Below are 22,203 nucleotides of genomic sequence, written 5' to 3'. Positions count from 1 at the left end.
TTTATTTTTATTTTTTAAGTGAGAGGAGGGAGATAGTGAGACAGACTCCCACATGTGCTTTGACCAGCAACCCCCATCTTGGACCGATGTTTGAATCAGTTGAGCTCTTTTTAGCATCTAAGGTCAATGTTCAGACCAACCGAGCTATCCTCAGTACCTGGGGCCAAAACTCGAACCAATTGAGCCACTGGCTGCCAGAGGGGAAGAAAGATAGAAGTGGGAGAGGGACGGGAAGAGAAGCAGATGATCACTTCTCATATATGCCCTGACCAGGGATGGAACCCCAGGACTTCTGCCTGCCAATGCTGTAGGCCAATGCTCTATCCACTGCCAACCAGCCAGGGCCAAAACCACATATTTCTATAGGTCTGGCAATCACAATCTACTCAATAAATTGTGAGTGAATGAATATGACAACTTCAGACCGACATGCTTTTGTTCACAATTGAAAAAAAAAACCAACCTTTCTTTTCTGAATTATTTGAGAATTGATCTAATCTAAATTTAAGATTTGTAATTCTGAGCTTTGAAATATCTTTTATTTTTTTAATATATGTCCTATTTGTTAATATAACAGTAATATAAAATTAATTCATAGCATTATTTTAGTTGGTTCTTATTGATAAAAAAGCCCAGAATTTTTTGATTATTGTTTCCAGTAATCACATGGAACAAAATCACTTCTTTGTCTACATTACTAAATGAGTGTCCCTCAAAACACAGAGACAACGGTTGGCTAACTCCATCTTGAGCTCTTTATCAGTGGAAGAGTAGGTCACTTGTGGTTGAAATTCCCATTTTGTTGTTACTCACTTTTGATCATAAAACATTCATTCTACATCAGAGTGGAACTTAATAAATATTAATACTTTGTTGAAAGAGGCTTAGCTAAAAGACTTTCTCCTATTATTTAAAGTGCCCTGCATTGTCCTTTTGGTCAAAAGAAATGCTCTAGTTACTCTTCTTCCTTTTTTAACAGCAGGCTCCATGCCAAGAAGGAAGACGCAGAGCAATTCTGTGAGCAGAAAAGGACAGTCGATTTTTTGGAGGTTCAACTCTGTATGACAGTGAACTCAGACATTTGTTTTAGATGAGGCAAGAGGATGTACTTTCTAATTCCTTGGAACCTAATTAAAGGCCATCAGTGAAAGTGACATTTTCAAATGAAAAAAAGGCATGAAAATAATTCTAGGCCAAGTTCATGTACTCACCACAATCTGAGAATAAAAGAATATAATTAAATCATCAGACTATACTCTATGCATTTGTTTCCTCCATCACAGGATTCTAAGGACATTGGTGCTTCTGTCTTCAGAGGGTTAACCTTCTTCTCTTGTGAAACATGGCACACTAGTTCTTTGGGAATACTGTTCATTTGAATCAGTCATGAAAAGAAGGTCAAGTGTACCGTATCACATACTCATTTTAATTTCTTCATCTTGCTGCTTCCCATTTCTTTTGATCTTACTTATGTGAGGGGTAAATGAAAGGTAATCATATCTTGGTGGGATTTTGTCTGCTAAATAGGGCATATGTAAGTCTGAAATAATTACAATGTCCTAATTTATTTTCTAGTCACTACTGTAAAAAAAATATACTGAATCCTGGAACAATTCTAAATGTGAGTCATGAAAATCTGTTTGAAACCAGTCCTACCAATGGCTGCGGGAGTTGAAGTCTCATATTTTTAATCTCTAAAATAACAAGAATCAACATACTTACCTTAGATGAGATTATATGTGTAAAGTACCTGGCACTGTGCCTGGCTCCTACCAGGCAATCTATAAATGTGATTTCCTTTTTAAGCTCTGCTTTATTTTACCAACTATAAAGTGATTTTTCAATTACAAGCTGGTAACCAAAAGAAAATGACCAGAGAAAAATCACTAGATTTTGTTTCACACAAGGGAATTAAATCAAGCAATGCAAGTAAAGGCAAAAACTTAGCAATCAGTTAGAAACATACGCAAGGTGTTTTTTCTTTGCAGTCTTCCCAGGCCATCCAAGAGAGTGATGCTCTGAAACTATTTGTTGATTAACTACGAAGTAGGAAATAACTTTCCAAATACTTCAAAGAAATGCATTTTGGTCTGACTTATGTACAAAATACACTTGATACTCTTCATTACAAACATACCAGCAGTCTATTTTTGTTTGAGTTTCAATTTGTGTATCTACAAAAGCTGTACTGATCTTCCTGGTATGTTTTTCACATAGAGAAAAATAATGCCCTTTTATCAGATAAATACAAATGAATTTTTCCCTCTGACAAAATTTTGGAGGTAATGCATCCACTTTCATTCTTAAGAGCTCATAAGAAGGGGACTTAAAAATGTGTAGGTACGTCAAAGCAATATACAAATTTAATGCAATTCCCATCAAAATTCCAATGACATTTTTTAAAGAAATAGAGCAAAAAATCATCAGATTTATATGGAACTATAAAAAACCCCGAATAGCCAAAGCAATCCTAAAGAAAAAGAATGAAGCTGGGGGCATTACAATACCTGACTTCAAACTATATTATAGAGCCACGACAATCAAAACAGCATGGTATTGGCACAAAAACAGACACTCAAACCAATGGAACAAAATAGAAAACCCAGAAATAAAACCACATATATATAGTCAAATAATTTTTGATAAAGGGGCCAACAACACACAATGGAGAAAAGAAAGCCTCTTCAATAAATGGTGCTGGGAAAACTGGAAAGCCACATGCAAAAGAATAAAACTGGACTACAGTTTGTCCCCCTGTACTAAAATTAATTCAAAATGGATCAAAGATATAAACATAAGACCTGAAACAATAAAGTACATAGAAGAAGACATAGGTACTCAACTCATGGACCTGGGTTTTAAAGAGCATTTTATGAATTTGACTCCACAGGCAAGAGAAGTGAAGGCAAAAATTAATGAATGGGACTACATCAGACTAAAAAGTTTTTGCTCAGCAAGAGAAACTGATAACAAAATAAACAGAAAGCCAACTATATAGGAAATGATATTTTCAAACAACAGCTCAGATAAGGGCCTAATATCTAAAATATACAAAGAACTCATAAAACTCAACAACAAACAAACAAACAATCCAATAAAAAAATGGGAAGAGGACATGAACAGACACTTCTCCCAGGAAGAAATACAAATGGCCAACAGATATATGAAAAGATGCTCATCTTCTTTAGTTATTAAGAGAAATGCAAATCAAAACTGCAATGAGATACCACCTCACACCTGTTAGATTAGCTATTATTAACAAGACAGGTAATAGCAAGTGTTGGAGAGGCTGTGGAGAAAAAGGAACCCTCATCCACTGTTGGTGGGAATGTAAAGTAGTACAACCATTATGGAAGAAAGTATGGTGGTTCCTCAAAAAACTGAAAATAGAACTACCTTATGACCCAGCAATCCCTCTACTGGGTATATACCCCCAAAACTCAGAAACACTGATACGTAAAGACACATGCAGCCCCATGTTCATTGCAGCATTGTTCACAGTGGCCAGGACATGGAAACAACCAAAAAGCCCATCAATAGATGAATGGATAAAGAAGATGTAGCACATATACACTATGGAATACTACTCAGCCATAAGAAATGATGACATCGGATCATTTACAGCAAAATGGTGGGATCTTGATAACATGATACGAAGTGAAATAAGTAAATCAGAAAAAAACAGGAACTGCATTATTCCAAATGTAGGTGGGACATAAAAGTAAAACTAAGAGACATTAATAAGAGTGTGGTGGTTACGGGGGGAGGGGGGAAAGGGAGAGGGAAAGGGGGAGGGGGAGGGGCACAAAGAAAACTAGATAGAAGGTGACAGAGGACAATCTGACTTTGGGTGATGGGTATGCAACATAATTGAATGACAAGATAACCTGGACTTGTTATCTTTGAATATATGTATCCTGATTTATTGATGTCACCCCATTAAAAAAATAAAATTATTTAAAAAAATGTGTGGGTACGTGTATGTGTTTGTGCATGTGTACACTCATGTATAGTAACAACAATTGTGACAGGTTCATGACTTGTAGGTATTTTAGATTACTCTACGATGCTTCACAGCCAGTTTTTTCCTGAGAGAGCCAAGCCCTAATGACCTACAGCACCCATTATATATAATGAGTCATCTTCTCTCTAAGAATAACTAATAGTGCAGGTTATGTACCACCCTTGAGAGCATTAAGAAGAGAATGACTCAAATAATTCTTGTGTTTTATAGTTCAGATGAGGAATCTGGATTGAGAAAGGCTGAATGGTGCTTGAAGGCCTACATATCAACTGATCTTTCACGATTAGTGAAACGAGTAATATCTAGAGCCAGTTCCCTAGAACTGTCTAGTGTATAGAGGTCGGGAAAGGCACCAGCAGGCAGCAAAATGGGGTTTGTGCTTTGGTTAGAAATGGAAGTTAGATGCTTAGTACTTTTCAGGTATCATGGGCCAGAATACCTCTAAGTAATGACAGTTTTCCTTTCTTTCTTATCCCTCAAGAGTAGATGAGAGACTTCTTCACTCCTTAACCAATTGTACAGCGTTTTCTACTGGCCAATTGGTGAAATTCTGGTTCTACGGCCTTTGTATACCTTGACTCTAAAAGAAAGAGGCAATGATTTAGGAGTTCAGGAGACAGTGGGAAGTCAGATGATGAGGGTTCATGTTCTAGGTCCTCTAGTTACTAATCTGTAATTTGAACAAGTCTTTGAATTCATTCATTCATTTAGTCACTCAAGAATGTAATAAGTACTTTGTGTTGGCTTGGGGAGGCATATAATCTCACATCTAGGTAATATCTCACAATAAACACTTAAAACATATTTAGTAAAAGAAACATTTTGGATGGTAGCCTTCTTATCCATAAAATAGAGGACTTGGCTATAATTTTTAAAGGCTTTTATGAATAAAATTGAGTTTAGACAGCATGTGTTAAAGAGTACATTTGTGTTTTCCGAGATAGAGCAGGACGATGACCCTCTATGTATGTTGGCTACAAAAACAACAAACCAAAAAAACAAAAAAAAAAAAAAACAAAAGGCAGTTTGCATGTGTCCTGAGGTCTCTTTCATTTTGTAGTACTTTCTATAAAGGCACTTAGGTCATCTGTGACTTCCTTCCTGGACAGAATTGAATTGAGCTGAATCAGGTTTTTGAGTCCCAGGCCTTCGGCAATCCCAGACCTCATTACCTGAGGACGTGTGTATCAGCGTGCCCCAGGCAAGTAGCAGGGTATGGTGCGGGTAGTGTGTCCACAAAGACACTCTCCCAATAGTACTATGATTTTAATTTAGGCAAGAAGAAAATTAGCACTCAATGTCCACTTTATGCCAGGCACTGAGACAGACAGTTTCACCCAGATTAATCCATTTCATGCTTATTTTACAGGTGGAACTACAGAGGCTCAGAGAAGTGAAGTTTCTTGGCCAAATTTGCTCCACAAGCACTGTTGCCTCAAAACCCCATATAGACCTTCCATTCCTTTACAGACCAGATTTTAGAGGGCTGATAGAGGACCCAGCCTGACATTAATTTATAAAGAATACCATGATTTTGCTGCTGGATATTTTAGCCAGTGGCTTAGCTGAGGATGAAAGTCCTTCTGACAGCTGATCAGATTATTTCCAAATGAGTCCTCTAGAACTGGCTAGTGTACAGAGGTCAGGAAAGGCACCAGCAGGCAGCAAAGTGGGGTTTGTGCTTCGGAGAGAGAGAAACAAGGAGTGGTGAGGGTCTCTCAGGATCAGGCATGCGTTTCTGGGAGCGCAGAGGGGGTACCGCTGAGAAGTGGGAAGCGAGCTCTGTATCCAAGATAAAGGAACATGGGGACTGAGAATGAGATGAAAAGTAAAAGAAAGAAAGGCACTGCGTGTCTTTATAATCACGGAGAAGCCTGTGCTGTGGGTACACCAGCGTGTTGCATACTGTTCAGACAGCTCAGCTGTAAGTCGAGGTACAAAGTAGGGCCATATTGAAACCTCATTCCGCCTCTCAGCTCAGCATTCCAAACAGCAAAGCAGCAAACTCAGTGACCCATCTCAGAAGCAAGCCGCAAACTTTAGCTGTGACTCCCATGAAAACTCATGGGAAGAACAACTAATTACATCCTTCTGCAGCACTCTGACAACGTGTCCCTCATTCAACCTGTGGGCTGCAGAGTGGCCCCATCCTCATTTCAGGCTTCCTTGTGAATAGGCTCCGCCCCCTCTGTCCTGTCCTGAGGGGAGCCCTGTACCACTCAGACGCAGGGCTACTAACAGTGGGAAAAGACCCTTTAGCTCAAAAAAGAATTTGTGCTTTAGAAATCACCATGTATCAGTGAGAACATTTTAAAATATGTTCAAATTTTTTGAACATCTTTCCTTAGTCTGGGCTAGATGCAGTGACTCACTTTTAAGAAACAGAATAAAATAAAAGCGATGGTGTGTGACATCTAAATCCAGGTGATAAGAAGATTCCTCTTATCTCTCTTGGATCACTTATTCTGGGGGAAGCCAGTTGCCCTGTTAATAAAGCAGCCTTTTGGAGAGGAACTCCTAACCAACAGCCATGTGAGTGAGTCATCTTGGTAGAGGGCACTGATTCATTCCTCAGATGGTGCAGTCCCAAATGACATCTTGACTGTGACCTTAAGAGGGATGCCAAGCCAGAGCCACCCAGATAAGCCACTCATAAACTTAAGTCCCACAAGAACTGTGAGACAATAAATGTTGTAATTAAGTTTTTAGGGTAATATTTTACATAGTGATAGATAACTGATATAATATAGTAGTGTATTATTATTATTATCATCTTCTTTGAGGCTTCAAAATGTATCCTTTCCCTTCTGTACTGGATTAGCTGATGCATCATGATTCCATGACTTATTGACCCCACTGGGTTCTCTGGGCTGCTGGCATTCTTTCCCTGGGCTCTGAACAGTCTGGTTCCTGTTCTCCATTGGGGCTGGGACTACCAACTCTACCAACTTCTACTCTCCTCAAGTGTCTGACACAAACACCAGCCTTCTTCATTCAGCAGATGATCTGACTCCTGTGCTACACTTTTGCCAGTCAGCTCAGCTGACTCTGTTCAGGTAACTTACCCTCTGTGCCTCAGTGTCTGCATATGTAAATAGAGATAAATAATGATTAAAACCACCCCAGTGGGATGTTGTAAGGATATAAGCTCATAGAACAATGCAAATAAGAACTCAAATAAATGGATAGCTGTTATTATTGTGGAAAAATAGCACTGCATAATAAGTAAGGATATGGTCTTGGGAGTGAGAAAGCCTAGGTTTAAATCCTAGCTGCCTACATTATTCATCATATAATACCGGAAAAGTTACTTAATCCCTTTATTGTTACATTTACCACTAGTAAAATGGAGAGGATGATAGTGATACTAAAACTACCAACTTTTTACTGCCATTAAAAAAATTAAATGACTATCCATATAAAAGTGCTTAGATGAGTGCTGATATTTATTAAGCTCTGTAGAAGTGTTGATCTTATTGTTGTTGTTTTTTAAATGATAAATGATAAACCTCCATGTTAAAACTTCTATATCCTGCCACCAACCCTTTGCATACATATTATTTCTTCTTGTCCAGTTACAAAGGTACAGACAGTTAATATCCCCCTTTGCTCTGGACTTCTTTACCTCAGGGTCTTTCTAGGACTTAATTGATCAGTTATATCTTCTATATCTCTAGCTCCCCATCTACCATAAGCATACAAACAAACTCAAGTCTCTCTTGTCTTGATGGAAACAAAAAACAACCCTCCATTTATGGCTCCCTTTGGCTACTCATATGTATCTCTTTTCTTCCAGACAAACCTGTAAACGAGTAGTTTCTACCTGCCATCTCTGCTTCTCCTTCCTCAGCCCATTAAAAGGGGAGCTTGCTTCTTCACCATTCTGATACAGAGTGAACCAATGAGGCTAGTGATGTCTGTCTTAATAAACTGGATGAACCATTCCAAGTCCTTACCTTCCACATCCTCTCAATTCTATTTGGCATTGCCCTTCACTCCATCTGAAACACATGTTCCCCGTGGGTTCCATAACACTCTCTGGTTTTGCTTCTACTTTTAAGCTCTTCTTTTGGTCTCCTCTGCAGGCTACTTTTCCTCTGCTCAGCTATACAATGTTGGAAGAGTATCAGGATCCAGGGGTAGGACTTCCTTTTCCTCACTCTATACACAGTCCCTTGTTGACTCACTGGCCTGCTGGGTATTTTCACATGAACATCTCAAAAAGAACTTTGAAACAAACCTATCCATATCAAAACTTAACACTGTCTTCATTGATTTGCATTCTACATGTAAGTAAATGTAGTCTAGAGCCTGAGTGTGGTCCAGGGTCCATTAGCATTGGATCCTGTATAACTGTAGCAGACTTGGGTGGATCTTTTAGCCTCTGAACTTTTTCTCTCATGTCTCCTGGCTATGTGTTACTTAAGCTAGTCATGGAAGTCCAATAAACTCTGCATAAGGACAATTACTATGGTAAGTTTTCTGAGCCTGCATATGACCCCATACTTGGTTTGCCTTAGAAATAAGTTACATATGTACCAAATTGATAACTACACCAGAATTATCAATCAATTGTGTTATTAAACTTGATTTTTCTTGGCCTGAAACATAAAAATGACATCAAAAGGTAACTTTCCAATTAAATATAAAAACTTGTAAAGATTATAAAATTCTGAGACTAAATCTGTAATTTAGGAAACTAAAAGATATTCTTGAGTGTCAAGATAATTTGATAACCACATAAGATGATGTGTTGAAAATCTCCCCAAACACAATTTTCATCCTTAGGGTTAAAATGAAAACTATTTTTTCTTGTGATCATTTCTGGATTTTTAATTTGACATGTGTGTTGTTAATCTATATTTGGGAGAAAAGAAATGACAAAGGCTTCAGAAATTATACAATTACCTAGAAAAAACTGGGGAAGATTGTTTTCTAAAGGAATATAAATTGAAAATGAGTCATATGAAAATTAAAATGCATTGGAAATTCTTTCTTGACTTTACACTGGTGACACTTTCTTAATCATTTATGCAAGTTGAGATTCTCTAGGAACAAAGTAAAAGACGTTGGCCATTCTCATTGCGCCTATTTTTATTTCAGTTTACAGGCATAAGATATTTGTCAATCATCTAAGCTAACAATAAGAACATAATATCATTAAATACTGTCTTACATCTTACTTGGCATACTACTAGTTAAGAGTATGGGCTTTGAGACAGTGGATCTTGGCTCTTCTAATCCTTATTTAGTTGCTTTACTATAAAAAAGAGATAACACATGCCTCATAAGGCTAATAATATGTGCCATCACAGACAGCATCCTCAAGTAAGAGCTCAATAAACTATAATTACTATTATTATGATTATGTGCATAGAAAATTTATAATGATAGAACAGGTGTTTTTATAGTTCACTTAGGGATGAGGCAATCAAGTCTTACAGAGTTTAAATGATATGTCAATGTTTTATGTTCATAGAAAGTATTACATTAGATTAGTGGTTAATATGAAATAAACAAAAATAATTCAGGCTCTATTTTTGAGGGGTTATTCATTAAGTTGGGTAGAAATAAATCTTGAGGTTAGTGTAGAATTATGGGCTGCAATAGAAGAAAGGGGAAGTAGGATAATATGGAGAGTGAGTTAACCTCAGTAGCTGAACAATATACATTTTCACATCTAATATCAAGACAAAAAATTACTATCTCAGTATTCATAGCATCATTCTAATCAGAGTCTGTTATATTGATCTATTAATTGAGAAAAAAAGGGCCTGGTTAATAGAATATTTAAATTTAAAGAATTAAGGTTAGTTCTATTGTTCAGTTGGGTGGATCATGAATTCCTCAAAGGGTTTAGAGAAAGGCCTGTTCTCATTCTACACTTTGCCTTTATACTCAACATACTGAACTTTAACCATCCACCTCCCACTTTGAGTTGCTAAACTAGCAAATAGTTTTATATTCACGTTTGGTTAAAAAAAAATGCCCTCACTATAGTCACTACAGTACGATCAATTTGGGAATATAATTAGAGATGAAGCTGTGATCAAGTTGTGAACTAGGTATGATTTATGATAGCATTTTTTCCATAATGTTTATTTTCCTTATATCCTGAATTTCATCATGCCCAATTCAGCTTCATCAGTACTTACTGAGTACTTACTACATTGAAGTTCTCACTTGAGCTCTGAGAATCCAAAAATTTATGTTTTATATCTTTAAAATATAACTCAATCTCTAGCTAAGAGATAAGACTTGAAGGGAGATAAATGCTACAGGATAAGCAGAAGCAGACTCTGGCCAATTTAACCTTTCTTCTTTAAGTTGAAAATCAGTTTTGCTTTTATATACCATTCCAAAGGGATATTCATTTTCTGAGATGAAGAGCAACCAGCAACTGCTGTGTTGACTACTTCTATCAATAGCAACAGTCTAGTTGTACTTAAATGTTCAGCGTCTAAATGTGCTAATTTGAGAGCCAGCTCCACACAGATAAAATAATCTATATTTTCTATCAGTTAGGCAATAAATACACTGCAGTAAATATCAGGCATAGGAAATGGAACCTTTATTTTATCCTTATATTTTTATTTATTTCAAGTAAATTTCCTAGATTTTTCTTGACATTATTTTGTGCCACTTCAACATGATTCTGGAATACAGGAATAGACTTAATCAAAAATGCAGCTATTCCATTTTTCAAATGATTGCATTGTGATGAATTTTGAAGTGGTAAAGGTTTTAAAAAATACATTAGTTTTTTTTCTGCTGCTCCTGAGATTTACTTTTTGATGTTGATTGCATGTGAGTTTATATTATATAGAGTAGAAGAAAAAGGACAGAGGCACTGAATTAAACTAGCTATGAAACTTGTTATAACTACTTAAGAAGCTTACCAGAAAACACATCTATTTTGATGATGTTAGGGGGATTTATACCATTGATCACCAACATTTTATTCAAACACTACTTTTTATGACAACTTAGCACTATATTCTTTTTTTAAATGATCACATTAGATAGCAAACACATGTAAAAAAAATCCCTCAAACTATGTCATAAGTCCAATCCACCAAATAATTTTGTTCCAATAATTTATAATTTGAAAAACAAACTCTATTATTATACAAGTGCCTGAGAAATTCTATACATATTCCAACTCCCCATTTTTTGGGAAAAAAATATATTAGCATGGTTGAAATTTAGCAGATCTTAGTCAAAGATTTACTAAAAAACTAAAATAGCAACTGTCTTTCCTGAGTTCGCTACAACCTGCCAATTTCATTTCCTTTTCTGTATGGTCTCCCTGCAGGTTCATTTGGATCTTGGGGAGCTCTGGCTTGCCATCATTAGACTTGAGCAGGATAATGAATGTGCACATTTTACTGTACATACAAGAGGCTTTTTCTATCCTCTCAGCTGGTATCAAAACCATTTCTCATTGGAAAGTCAGACAATGTAACTAAATCCTATTGGCACAGGCATGCCTAAGTTCCTATTGGCAAACAAGTGGGAAGAAAATATGGAGAGAAAGGAAAGGAGAGAAAAAAGAGTATAAGAGGAGGTAAAATCAGAGAAAAATACTGGAATTGGAGGAAAATGAATCAGGGGTGATTCAGCTCAGCAAAACAAGTAAATGAAATGTAAGTATTGTCTTTCTGCAATCTTATAAGATTTATAAGATGAACAAACAATGATATAAAATGACCAATATTCTCCGCAATTGTCTAGGCAACTGAGATAATTACTTGGTTACTTTCTCTTGAATAAAGAAATAATTAGCTTCTATTTATTCCTACATGATCTGAAAGAGAAAGTTCTAAAATGTGCCCCCCAATAGAATAATAATAACTTGGGTTTACAATAGAAATCCTGAAGCTATGAACACTTAAAAATGATTTCTGAATAATTGCAACATTTTAAATAATTAATTCTTTAATAAAATACAACAACAAATGTTTTTGGTAGTAGGACATTTTAGCATATTCTAATTCTTTAAGAAATATATTTGTTCTAGGTCACAACATACACTTAAAAGCCAACTTGAAATCTAAGGCAGGTATTAACCAAGCATACTACATCAAAGACTAGTCCCAGACCCTCTAAAAAAATAATAAAATTACTTTTATGAGTCAGTTCTGACTACATAACATTTTGGAAATTACTCCGTTAGACAGTTGTGTGTGATATAAAACAGCCAGTAAATTTCAGTTATGAGCATATTACATTGATTAAATTAATATTTCATTCCTCACCCTACATATTCTATATAAATTAGTGTGTTCACATGTAATTTGGTAGCATTGATATAGACACTTCTTATTCCATAAAATAAAAGCCATGAAAGATTGAAAGAATATTTGTTTACTGCTTGCATTTCATGGTATTTGATTTTTTTTATTCAAAGTATTTTGTATTAAATTGGAAAAATTGCATATATTGTATTGCATTGAAATAAGATGGTTTCACTATATTGCAGCACAATAGAATAAGCAGTTTAAGACCTGTTAATTCTCAACCCCTTTGAGGCTTTTTGTTCTTGTTTTGACAGACTTCATATTATATACTTGTAAAAAGCTACTTAGTACATTTGTTCTACTCTGTGGAACTCCTGGGTTGGGAAGAAACAGCTACTGCTGATCTATTGGAGTGAAGCAATGATAAATAATTAATTGCTAAAATTATTGGGGAATAGAAGTGAATAAAGTATGGCAATCTGTGTACATAGTTTAATTATTTATTTATTTATTCATTTTAGAGAGAAGAAAGAGAGAGAGAGAGAGAGAGAGAGAAAGGGGGGAGGAGCAGGAAGCATCAACTCCCATATGTACCTTGACCAGACAAGTGCAGGTTTCGAACCGGCGACCTCAGCATTCCAGGTCAATGCTTTATCCACTGTGCCACCACAGGTCAGGCCTGTGTACATAGTTTAACACATTTCTACCAATGGAATTTTGAGCAATGTTATATAAGGGAAAAAGTCTGGTGGTTAGTGGGAAGGAGGCTGAGAATGTACCTATTTGTGGTTAAAAATAAAAAAGAAAAGAAAGAAAGAAAACAGGAAAAGACACCCCTGGAAGAAACAGAAATATGGTGATGACTCAAAAAATATAAGACCAATTTTTCTCTAACTAATAGTAGATTGATTGGTCAGTGTGAAGCTCTGGACATCAGAATAGAAACAGAGGTTGGCACTTGGGTGAATTTGATCAAGGCTTCTGAATAGTTCCAGAATGGGAAATAAAGAGCCCAAGTATGCCTACTCCTTGCCCAGCTAAGGAAGCACAAGCTCAATGGAAAGAATCTGCCTTTGTAGTGTTCCCGACCTGGATGAAGGGCCCTCAGATAATAAAATACCTGGAGACCTGGAGTGAGGAGAATCCCTTTTAATGTATCAGTTGATGAGTTACCATTGTTAATTAATCTTAATATAACCTTGCCAAGGGCACTTGCAAGATTTGATGGGTGAGGAAAGACCACTGCTTGATTTGGACCAAGAAGACAGTTCATAAGTCTTTCTTATGACCTTTCTTAGTCAGAAATATTGACAATGGAATTTTCATAGATAGAATTTGGAAAATGAGTCTCCCAAGAAATGATTCTTCATATAAGTTTCCTTTTGGGAGGTAGGGACTAATAGAGTAGAGTGATATGCATATTTTGAATTCTAATTTTATTTAACTCTTTTGATATCACCTCTATGAGAAGTCACATACAGGAGAAGCTCCCAAGACTTACATCTCTTCCAATCAGGTCCTCCTGGTTTTCCACAATTCCCCAGGGGGCGATGCCTATGGTACATATCTTCCCTCGAGACTTAGATGCATGGTCCTTCAAGGCATCTCCAACATGACGAATAACACCTAAAAGGAAAAGATGTATTACTTTTGCCTTTTAAAGTAGTTACTTTTCAGTGTTCTAAAAGAAATTATGATAACTGTTTCTCCCAAGATTAAATGTATTGAATATAAAATTGTGACACATTTCTACACAAATGGCATATGCTTATATAAATATAAACTTGTGCCTCTAATGCTAGATACATTTGCCAGGCTTGTATATAAACTCCAGCTATGCATTTCTTATCTTATTTTATATGAAAAAAAGATCTAGCATCTATAAAAACATAAATGCAATTATTTAAACTTAGGAAATCTCTTTCTTTTTGTCAACCTTGAGTCCACCTTTCCATTTATGGATACATAATATGCAGGCTCTACCTGTAAAGAAAGTGTTGCCATATTCAGTGGAAAGCTTATGTTAAAATGTATAAATACACCTCTCTATCTTTATCATTCTAATGTTTTCCTCTTCCTTCATGTTGGCATTTCTTATCACTGTGGCCTTTTTCATCAGAGTGAAAAGTAAGAAAATCAGTTCAGAAGATGGTAGAAAACCTATGGCTTATCCATTTTTAAAGCATTTAAAAAAAGTGCAATTGCTAATTTTTTAACCTCTCTCTCAGATGATCATTTTCATAGGAGATATGAAATGTATTTTCAAGGAAAAATATTCACACCTAATTCCATCTCCTATGTGAGAGCTGAGTTGGATTTTATTTCTAAGTTTGAATAGATTTGCATCTCTTGAATAGCTCAAAATGTCACCTGACATAGTCTGTCATGAATCATAATCATACATGATGATGTCTCTTTCACAAGTGAAACTCCTTGAGGAGAAGGTTGGAGGGTCATTGTCTAACACATCTTTGTGTGTTTCAGGGGCAAACACAGAGTAAGAGCTCAGAAACTGGGCACTGACCTAAGTGCACAGAACACACCAGGCACTTTAATATGGGACAGGACATACATGTGCCAACAACTCAGTTCTGAAACATACATAAAATAAATTAGAAATCTCCTTTGATTTTTCTCTATAAGAAAAATCAAATATCAGAATAATGCAAATAGCCACTAATCCATGTTGAACTATTCTGGGAGTGTTGGGAAACAATGTCAATTTTACTCACTAGCTTATCTGTGGATCTCCTAAGTGAGAGTACTGATCTAAAAAATACAAGAAGAAAAGCTGTGATTAATAACGTTAAAACATTTTCCCATGTATATGCAAAACTCCTTTCAGGGCCAGTTCTGGACAGGAAGTTTAAGATCATGGCCTGCCCCTTTATCTGCCACACTTCCACCATTATCTCACCTAACCTGAGTGGACCACCATTACACTGAGCATTAAGCCTGGAGTGAGGCAGAGAAGAACTCTTTGGCTTACTGTATTTATGCTGCACATTCTTTTGATAGTAGATGCATTTCATAAAGAAGAAAAATAATAAACAGTGCTCCAAGTACTCAGAAACAAAAGATTGGTAAAAATTTCTTTTGAACCTTTAGAAATTTTGAGTTGGTCTCTATATGAGTTTCAGTTTATGTCAGGAAAGCAAGAGACTGAATAATCACAGATGAATAATGTCTGCTAAGCTGTAAATGAACACTGGAGCCTAAAGCCTAAGCAGTCATTGAAAGAACATTGCTTTGTAGATGTATGGTTACTACAAAATACACAGTGAAGAGACGACTGAGCAGATCATTCTAAGAACATGTCAGTTTATAGACTGAGTCAGAATTTCACATAACAAGGATGAGGATGGGCAATCTCAGAGTTCACTGCTGAAATGTGCTTTTGGGGTTCCATGCTAAGTGTTCGCAAATTCTAGGTATTGAGGAGAATTCTGGGTGCATGTCTCGCTCAAACATCATCCAGACAACAAACAAAAAAATAAAAACACTGAACTAATCTTTTATTTAAAACTTGTTGGTCTGGGGTTATGTTCGACTGCTCCAATAACTTCAAGTGTGTTTACATGTGAAGACTTTGAGCCTTGTAACAAGTTTGAATTAACTCACTGCAGCTTTTCTTGTGCACCTCCAACTGGGACTTCAGACTCAGGCCGGGGAAATATGTCAAAACAATTTACAGGCATCCATTCCGTTTTCTGTTGCACATTACTTCTGCAGATAAGCACTTAAGTATAAGTGGGTTTGTGAGAATTAGTTTGACAGCCTGCCTGTATATAGAAAATTATTTGGCAAGTAGAAAAAACTTGTTTGGAATTTAGAGTGGAATGTATCGTCTACTGATGCTGAAATTATTTAATAAAACATTTGAAATAAGAAAGAAATAATACTTTGGGCTTTGCTATCACAATTTATGTCCCAGGTGGAAAAGGCATTTTATAAAAATTAAAGCTATTTGCATCAAACTTAAAATTACTTGAAGAACAGAGTCAAAGCTTCTGATTTAGAGCAAAAGTTACTCCTTAAAGAATTATTGGTTACAGCATAGTAAATATAGTCAATAATTGGTAAAAAAAATTCTTACCCATCTTCTGCTTCTGAGTTCATCTAATACTGTAATAACAATGTTTGATTTTGGGGGATACGAGACTTATTGAGGGGATAACTTCAGAAGTTACATAAATGTCTAATCACTATGCCGGCCACCTGAAAGAATATAATGTTGAATGCCAACCATATTTTAAAAATTAAAAAAAAGGATTATTGGATGCTTATTTGGCAACTTGAAGTATTGAAAATGTGTTATGAAATTCCATTCGTCACAATTAAAAATTCTGTATAGTCAAGTATTAAATATACCAATCTGTTTCTTATGTGTAAATAATTCTTGGCTGAGAAATAGTGCAGTTATCATTTAGTTAAAGGAGAGAGAGAGAATCAGTGAGAGGAGAGATAACCAGTGAGTAGAAACGCATGAGGGAATAGAAACACATTTAACCTTACGAGAAAATTACAGTGTTCTCATGGCCTTATGTTGCCTTTCTCTGTCCCACTTCCAATTACCTGTGTTAACCCCTCCAGTGAATATCCATGCTCCAGTAGTCATGGCTGCTTTGATAAGACCTTTCCCAAAGACTTGCTTGAGTTTTGGCTGGAGTTCAAAGTTCTGCAGGCCTCCATGGACAGAGATGAGGAGCTTGGGAAGCTCCAACTGCCATTCCTTGGTCATCAGGTGTAAGAGGAGATCAGGTTTGGTATCAAAAGATACTCGCACATACTGGAAGAAGAACAGCCATCAATTAGGGTGGCAGGGTAGGGCTGGCTGTTGTGGTTTCTCTTTAGTGATTACAATGATATATGTACTTACTTGAAGAAAATGTCTCATATACACTCAGATTTTTAAAAGGGGGCAAATCAGATGGTTTACCAAATGAGCCTTCATTAGACAAAGGGAGACACCATTTTTAAAAGTTTTTTTGAAAATGTGAATTACTACAAACTTTAAAATTATTTGATTTTCTTAAATGTACCAACCAGCACAAATTTCCTGGAATATCTTTTTTGTTCAAAGGAAACCGTGTTTATATTTTACCAACATTAGGATTTGTGCAACAATTCAAATGTTTCTCATGTTTTCAATCTAAGTAAGCCTTTTATACCAGTTGGACCTGAATGTAACTATTTTTGTGACCTTATTATTATGAAAGGTTTTAAAAGTTGTACAGTTCTACATAATGTATTAAAAATTTTAAAGTAAAGTAACAGCTGATTCTATTTATTTAAATCTATAATAACTGCATGCCAAATGTTTTCTTTATCTTTCAAAGAAGGCAAGTGACCAAAGGCATGCCAATTACTCTTGCAGTATAGTTGAAAAACATTAAACTATATAGCAGATGTAATAAAATATTACCACATACAACCAGAAATAAACTTATGATAAATATATGTAAATGAAATGTCATAAATACACATATGATAAATCTATGTATATGGTTTTCTTTATCATCATATCAGATAATATATACAGATACTTTATTTAGGTCTCAGTTTAATTGTATAAAGGTTTCCATCTCTATCTGGAAACAACTGAAATACTGAGAAATGTTTTTGAAAGTCTTCTGTGATGTAGTGCTGAGCTGGAATGAGAAGAGAGAATATTCAGATTCCTAAACAAAGGGGAAGCTGGAAGCCCAGGAGGTAAGGAAGCACTAAAGCAGGTTTAGCCCTGATAATTTCTCCTAAGCCCTGGGAGACCTAGAGTATCTGCTTTAATGGCTTTATGCAGTATGGGTGAGTCTAATGGGGTCTTCATTTAAATCTGGGATATTTTAAAGGCTTCCACACTCAAGAGTAAGGAAGAAAAAGAATGTCTAATGTACAGAAGAAGAGAGCTGGGAAGTTCGCCTGCTTACCTTTGTTCTAAATGGATAAGGAAAAAAAATTCCCCCTGATTATATAAATATATAGTCAAAAATGGACCCTCATACATGTTTTGGTCCACATTCACACTATTAGCATGATTTCAGGAACCTCAAACAGAGTGATGGTCTGGTGAGGTAAGGCTGCAGGTCGGTGGCAGAAACAATTCAAATCCCCTGTGGAGGAATGTGTCATCAATCCAGGTCTCAAATAATTCCCATGGGAAAAGCATAATTTCATAGTAAAAAAATAAAATAATAAATTATATATGGAAATAAAATGGCATGAATGGAAACAAAAGGAAACAACTGACAGTAGAGTAAGATCCTTAAAGACTCCAAAATGGCCAGACTTGGAATATGAAATAGCTATAGGTTAAGAAATATAAATGGGAAGATTGAATATTTGAGTGCAAAACAAGAGAGTATAAGGAAGAGCCATGTACATTTGAAAAATAATAAAAAACAGAACTTCTAAAATTAAAATGTAATAATTTAAATGAAAAATAATACAATGAATACATTTAACCACAGATCAGACAGGCTAACAACAGAGCCAGAGAAATAAACCAGATATTGCCTAGAGAGAAAAAGGAATTGAAAACAGGAAAAAAGAAAATTGAGACCATTGGAAGAAAGAATCAGAATTATAGAGAGATAAAAGGTAACGGTGACTAAGCAATACTTGAACATATACTGTCTGGGAATTTCTCAGAATAATTGAAAGATACCAATTCTCAGATCTGGGAAGCTCAATGAGTCCTAAGCAGGATAAGTAAAAAGAAACCCCACCCACAGACACCTGATAAAGAACACCTGTTCTCTTTAAAAGCGTCTGGAAGCAAAGGCAGATCACCTACAAAGAACAGTCATCAGACTGAAGGCCTAGTCCTTAACAGCAACAATGGATGCCAGAAACCAGGATCTTCCACGTGCCAAGAGAAATTATCTGTCATTGTAGATTCCCATATTTGGCAAAAATATCTTTCCAATATCTGAACAGATTATAGACATTTCAGGCAACCAAACTGAAAATTTACCTCTAGCAGACTTCATAGAAGTAAATGTAAAACTATATATATAGCAGGTAGAAGTTACATGATCCCAAACCCTAAATAGATGATCTGGGATATGAGAAAAAATGGTAAACAAATATATTAGCAAATATACAGTAAATCTAAAAAAAAGTTAGTTGTAAAATACAGAATGATAATAATGTGTAACTTGTGGTGGAAAAGGTAAGAAATAAACCACGAATTAATATAGCATGTAATTTGCATGGTAGTAACCAGAGTTAAAGCATTCTAAAGTCTCTATGTTGTGTGGGAGAGAAGGGAAAGGGATTGATTAACTCTGGAATTGTTAATTATTAATGTTGAAGTAGCATTACCACAAAAACACTAGAACTGCATATGATCATACAAACATACTTTTGGATGGATATATAAATAAAGCTACCAGGAGATGACAATTTATTGCCATATTTTTAGATCTAGGAGTCATTGTTGGAAAAAAACCTCAAAACCATGTCAATTCTTTTGTTAAAGTATATTTTAAATATTTCTAGTTATGTGAGGCAAAAACACTCAACATATGACAGCTGCTTGATAAAATAAACTGCATCATCAAGCAATACCAACAAGCTAAAGTTTTTGTACACATATACAGACACCTAAAAAAATGTTGTAATCTAATAAGCTGGTTCTTTATTGATTTGCTCTATTTAGCAAAAATCAATTCCAGAATGGAAACAGTGAAGGTTGGTGATTTTAGCTATGTACTTATATCAGTAGAATTTAACTGAAGTTTACAATATGAAAATGGCATATTTTGTGCACAAACTCTCATGCAGAGGGCAAGAACTTTCAGATAACTAGCAACAGGAATTTTCAACAATGTATACTTTTGTGACATTCATGTCCTTGGGGCTGGAGAGAGGGTATTGCAGTACTGGAAACAAACACAAGTGTTTCTTAACTACAGCTTATTATCCATTTTATATGTATTATCTTATTGAGTGATTGTTTATAAGAAAAATATCTAGATAATAAATACTATAAGATAAAAGAATAAAATATTTTCTCTGCCTGTCCACTGAATCTGTACTTGAGTAGTTAAAATTTGGTGGCTCTGCTGAGTTGAATTTCTATCATTCTAATTCCAGAAAGGGATATGTAGTGAAATAAAGTAGAACTGGGACTCAAGACGTCTCCCTAAGTGTACAAACCAAGGATACTTAATGTGAGAGATGGTAAGATATTGCTCTTCAAGTTACTGTTCTCTTATTCACAAACTTTAATGTATCACTTTCTTATTCCTTTTAAAAAACACCCGAATTAAATGAGCCACATTCTTCTGAGATATAAATTACACTTTTTTAAATATAGAAAAGCATCTAAACTTCTAAAGTATAAAGATACTTCTAAAATTATGTTGCCCTTGCATAATATTTCTAACATTTCTGAAAGATTGTTAAGATATAGTTCTAATGATTAGAGAAGGCATATGTGAGAACAGTGTGTTTTGAAAAATGAGATAAGTAGTTAAGATATATGGCTTTTGGAACTTTGGTATGCCTCTCTAAGCATCCTTACCTATACATTTTATTTATTCAGGTAAATAATGTAAGATTTGGAGCTACACTTAGTATCTGGAAACAGATATGTATATATTATTAATTTATATTGTATGAAAAGAGGTTGTAATTCATACTAAGAAATTATAAAATAATTTTAGCAAACTGAACCTAGTTAAATAACATATAAAATTCAGTAATTCATACCAATTGGTAATAATAATCCAAGTGTATTTTTTTAAGAATGTCTCACTTGATAAATAATTTGCTTTGGGGTCTTCTAAAGTTACCAGTAAGGAATCAGTTTATTAATCATGTGAGCAGTTCACTGGAAAATGACCAACAAATCTAATGAATATGTTGAAATTCCTTTTGAACGAGCATAACCCTTTTAGTTAGTAATTAAGAAAAGCTTGTTTATGATCACAGCATGTTTGTTACTCAGTTAATAAAATTTCCAGTGAGGGAATGAATGATCTTACATCACCTTGTCCTCAGCTCTCTGTCTTATGAAGAGATGGAGAAATGAAAGATCTCAGTGTCTGGCCTATGTAAGATTACACTGTTCATAGGCCTCCTTCACATATTTCTCTTGTTTCTCACTTTCTTAAACTCTACTGAAAAAATAACCCCCAAACCCCAAAACTTAAACCCAAATTCTGGTGTATTAATTGTTTTCTAGGCACATGAATGTTGTGTGCTTTCAATGCATCATTTCATGGACGCTTTCCAATAATGAGAGGGTTGATATCATCCTCATTTTTCTGATAGGGGACAGAAAGGATCCATCAGTTCTCAAATTCAACAAGTAGTGATGTCAAGAGTCACACCCTGGTCTGTCTGGCTCCAGAGTCCTTGCTCTTGATCTCCAAAATATAAATGCCTCTCTCTCCTTTCTTCTTTTCCTTCACCTACAACCAAACTGTGTCCAATTCCTAAGGATCCATTTCTCAAAATGATGCTCTCTACCAGGCCTTTCCCTCTATTGCTTCAGTTGCTATTTTAAGAGCAAATGCTCTTTAGTGAGATGTCAGTTGGATATGCTAACTGTCCTAACAGCTTCTTCTCTAACCCTGTGCTCTTGATGAAACACCAACAGGCAGACTTCTTCCCCAAATCCTTTTTGATAATATTATTTTCTGATTCAAATTGTTATGACATTCTGCCTGTCATAGTCTCCCATAATTTGGCTTTATCCTACTTATTTAGAATCATTTCCCTACTCCTTTGTACTTGGCTAATGCTGTTTCCCCATTCTAGAAAAACAGTTCCTCCCCATTAATCTGCTTAAATCATTCTAGTCGGTCAAAGACTTCCACTGACTCTTCCTGAGAATGCAATCTCACATCCATTTGACATAACTCTCAATCAAATCCAGTCAGATTTTTTTTTTCTGGTTGTTTCTTGCACTTGTCAATTTTATCTCCCCAT

At 35.5% G+C, this 22,203-nt stretch overlaps 1 protein-coding gene across 6 annotated transcripts in view; it reads right to left on the bottom strand.

Moving 5' to 3' along the window:
* TRPM3 (transient receptor potential cation channel subfamily M member 3) overlaps positions 1 to 22,203 on the bottom strand; it is a 541,722-nt gene that overhangs the window by 241,983 nt on the left and 277,536 nt on the right. For all 6 annotated transcript variants that reach the window (XM_066367997.1, XM_066368000.1, XM_066368001.1 and 3 more), the window contains exons 4-5: positions 16,840 to 17,053; positions 13,766 to 13,890 (exon numbers count right to left, since the gene is read on the bottom strand). In XM_066367997.1, the coding sequence (XP_066224094.1) occupies positions 13,766 to 13,890; positions 16,840 to 17,053 (339 nt within the window). The remainder of the gene's footprint in view (positions 1 to 13,765; positions 13,891 to 16,839; positions 17,054 to 22,203) is intronic.

The sequence above is a fragment of the Saccopteryx leptura genome, chromosome 2, assembly GCF_036850995.1.
Source record: "Saccopteryx leptura isolate mSacLep1 chromosome 2, mSacLep1_pri_phased_curated, whole genome shotgun sequence".
Taxonomy (NCBI): Eukaryota; Metazoa; Chordata; class Mammalia; order Chiroptera; family Emballonuridae; genus Saccopteryx; species Saccopteryx leptura.
The sequence above is the reverse complement of the archived record's forward strand: the minus strand, read 5'-3'. Positions and strand labels throughout refer to the sequence as shown.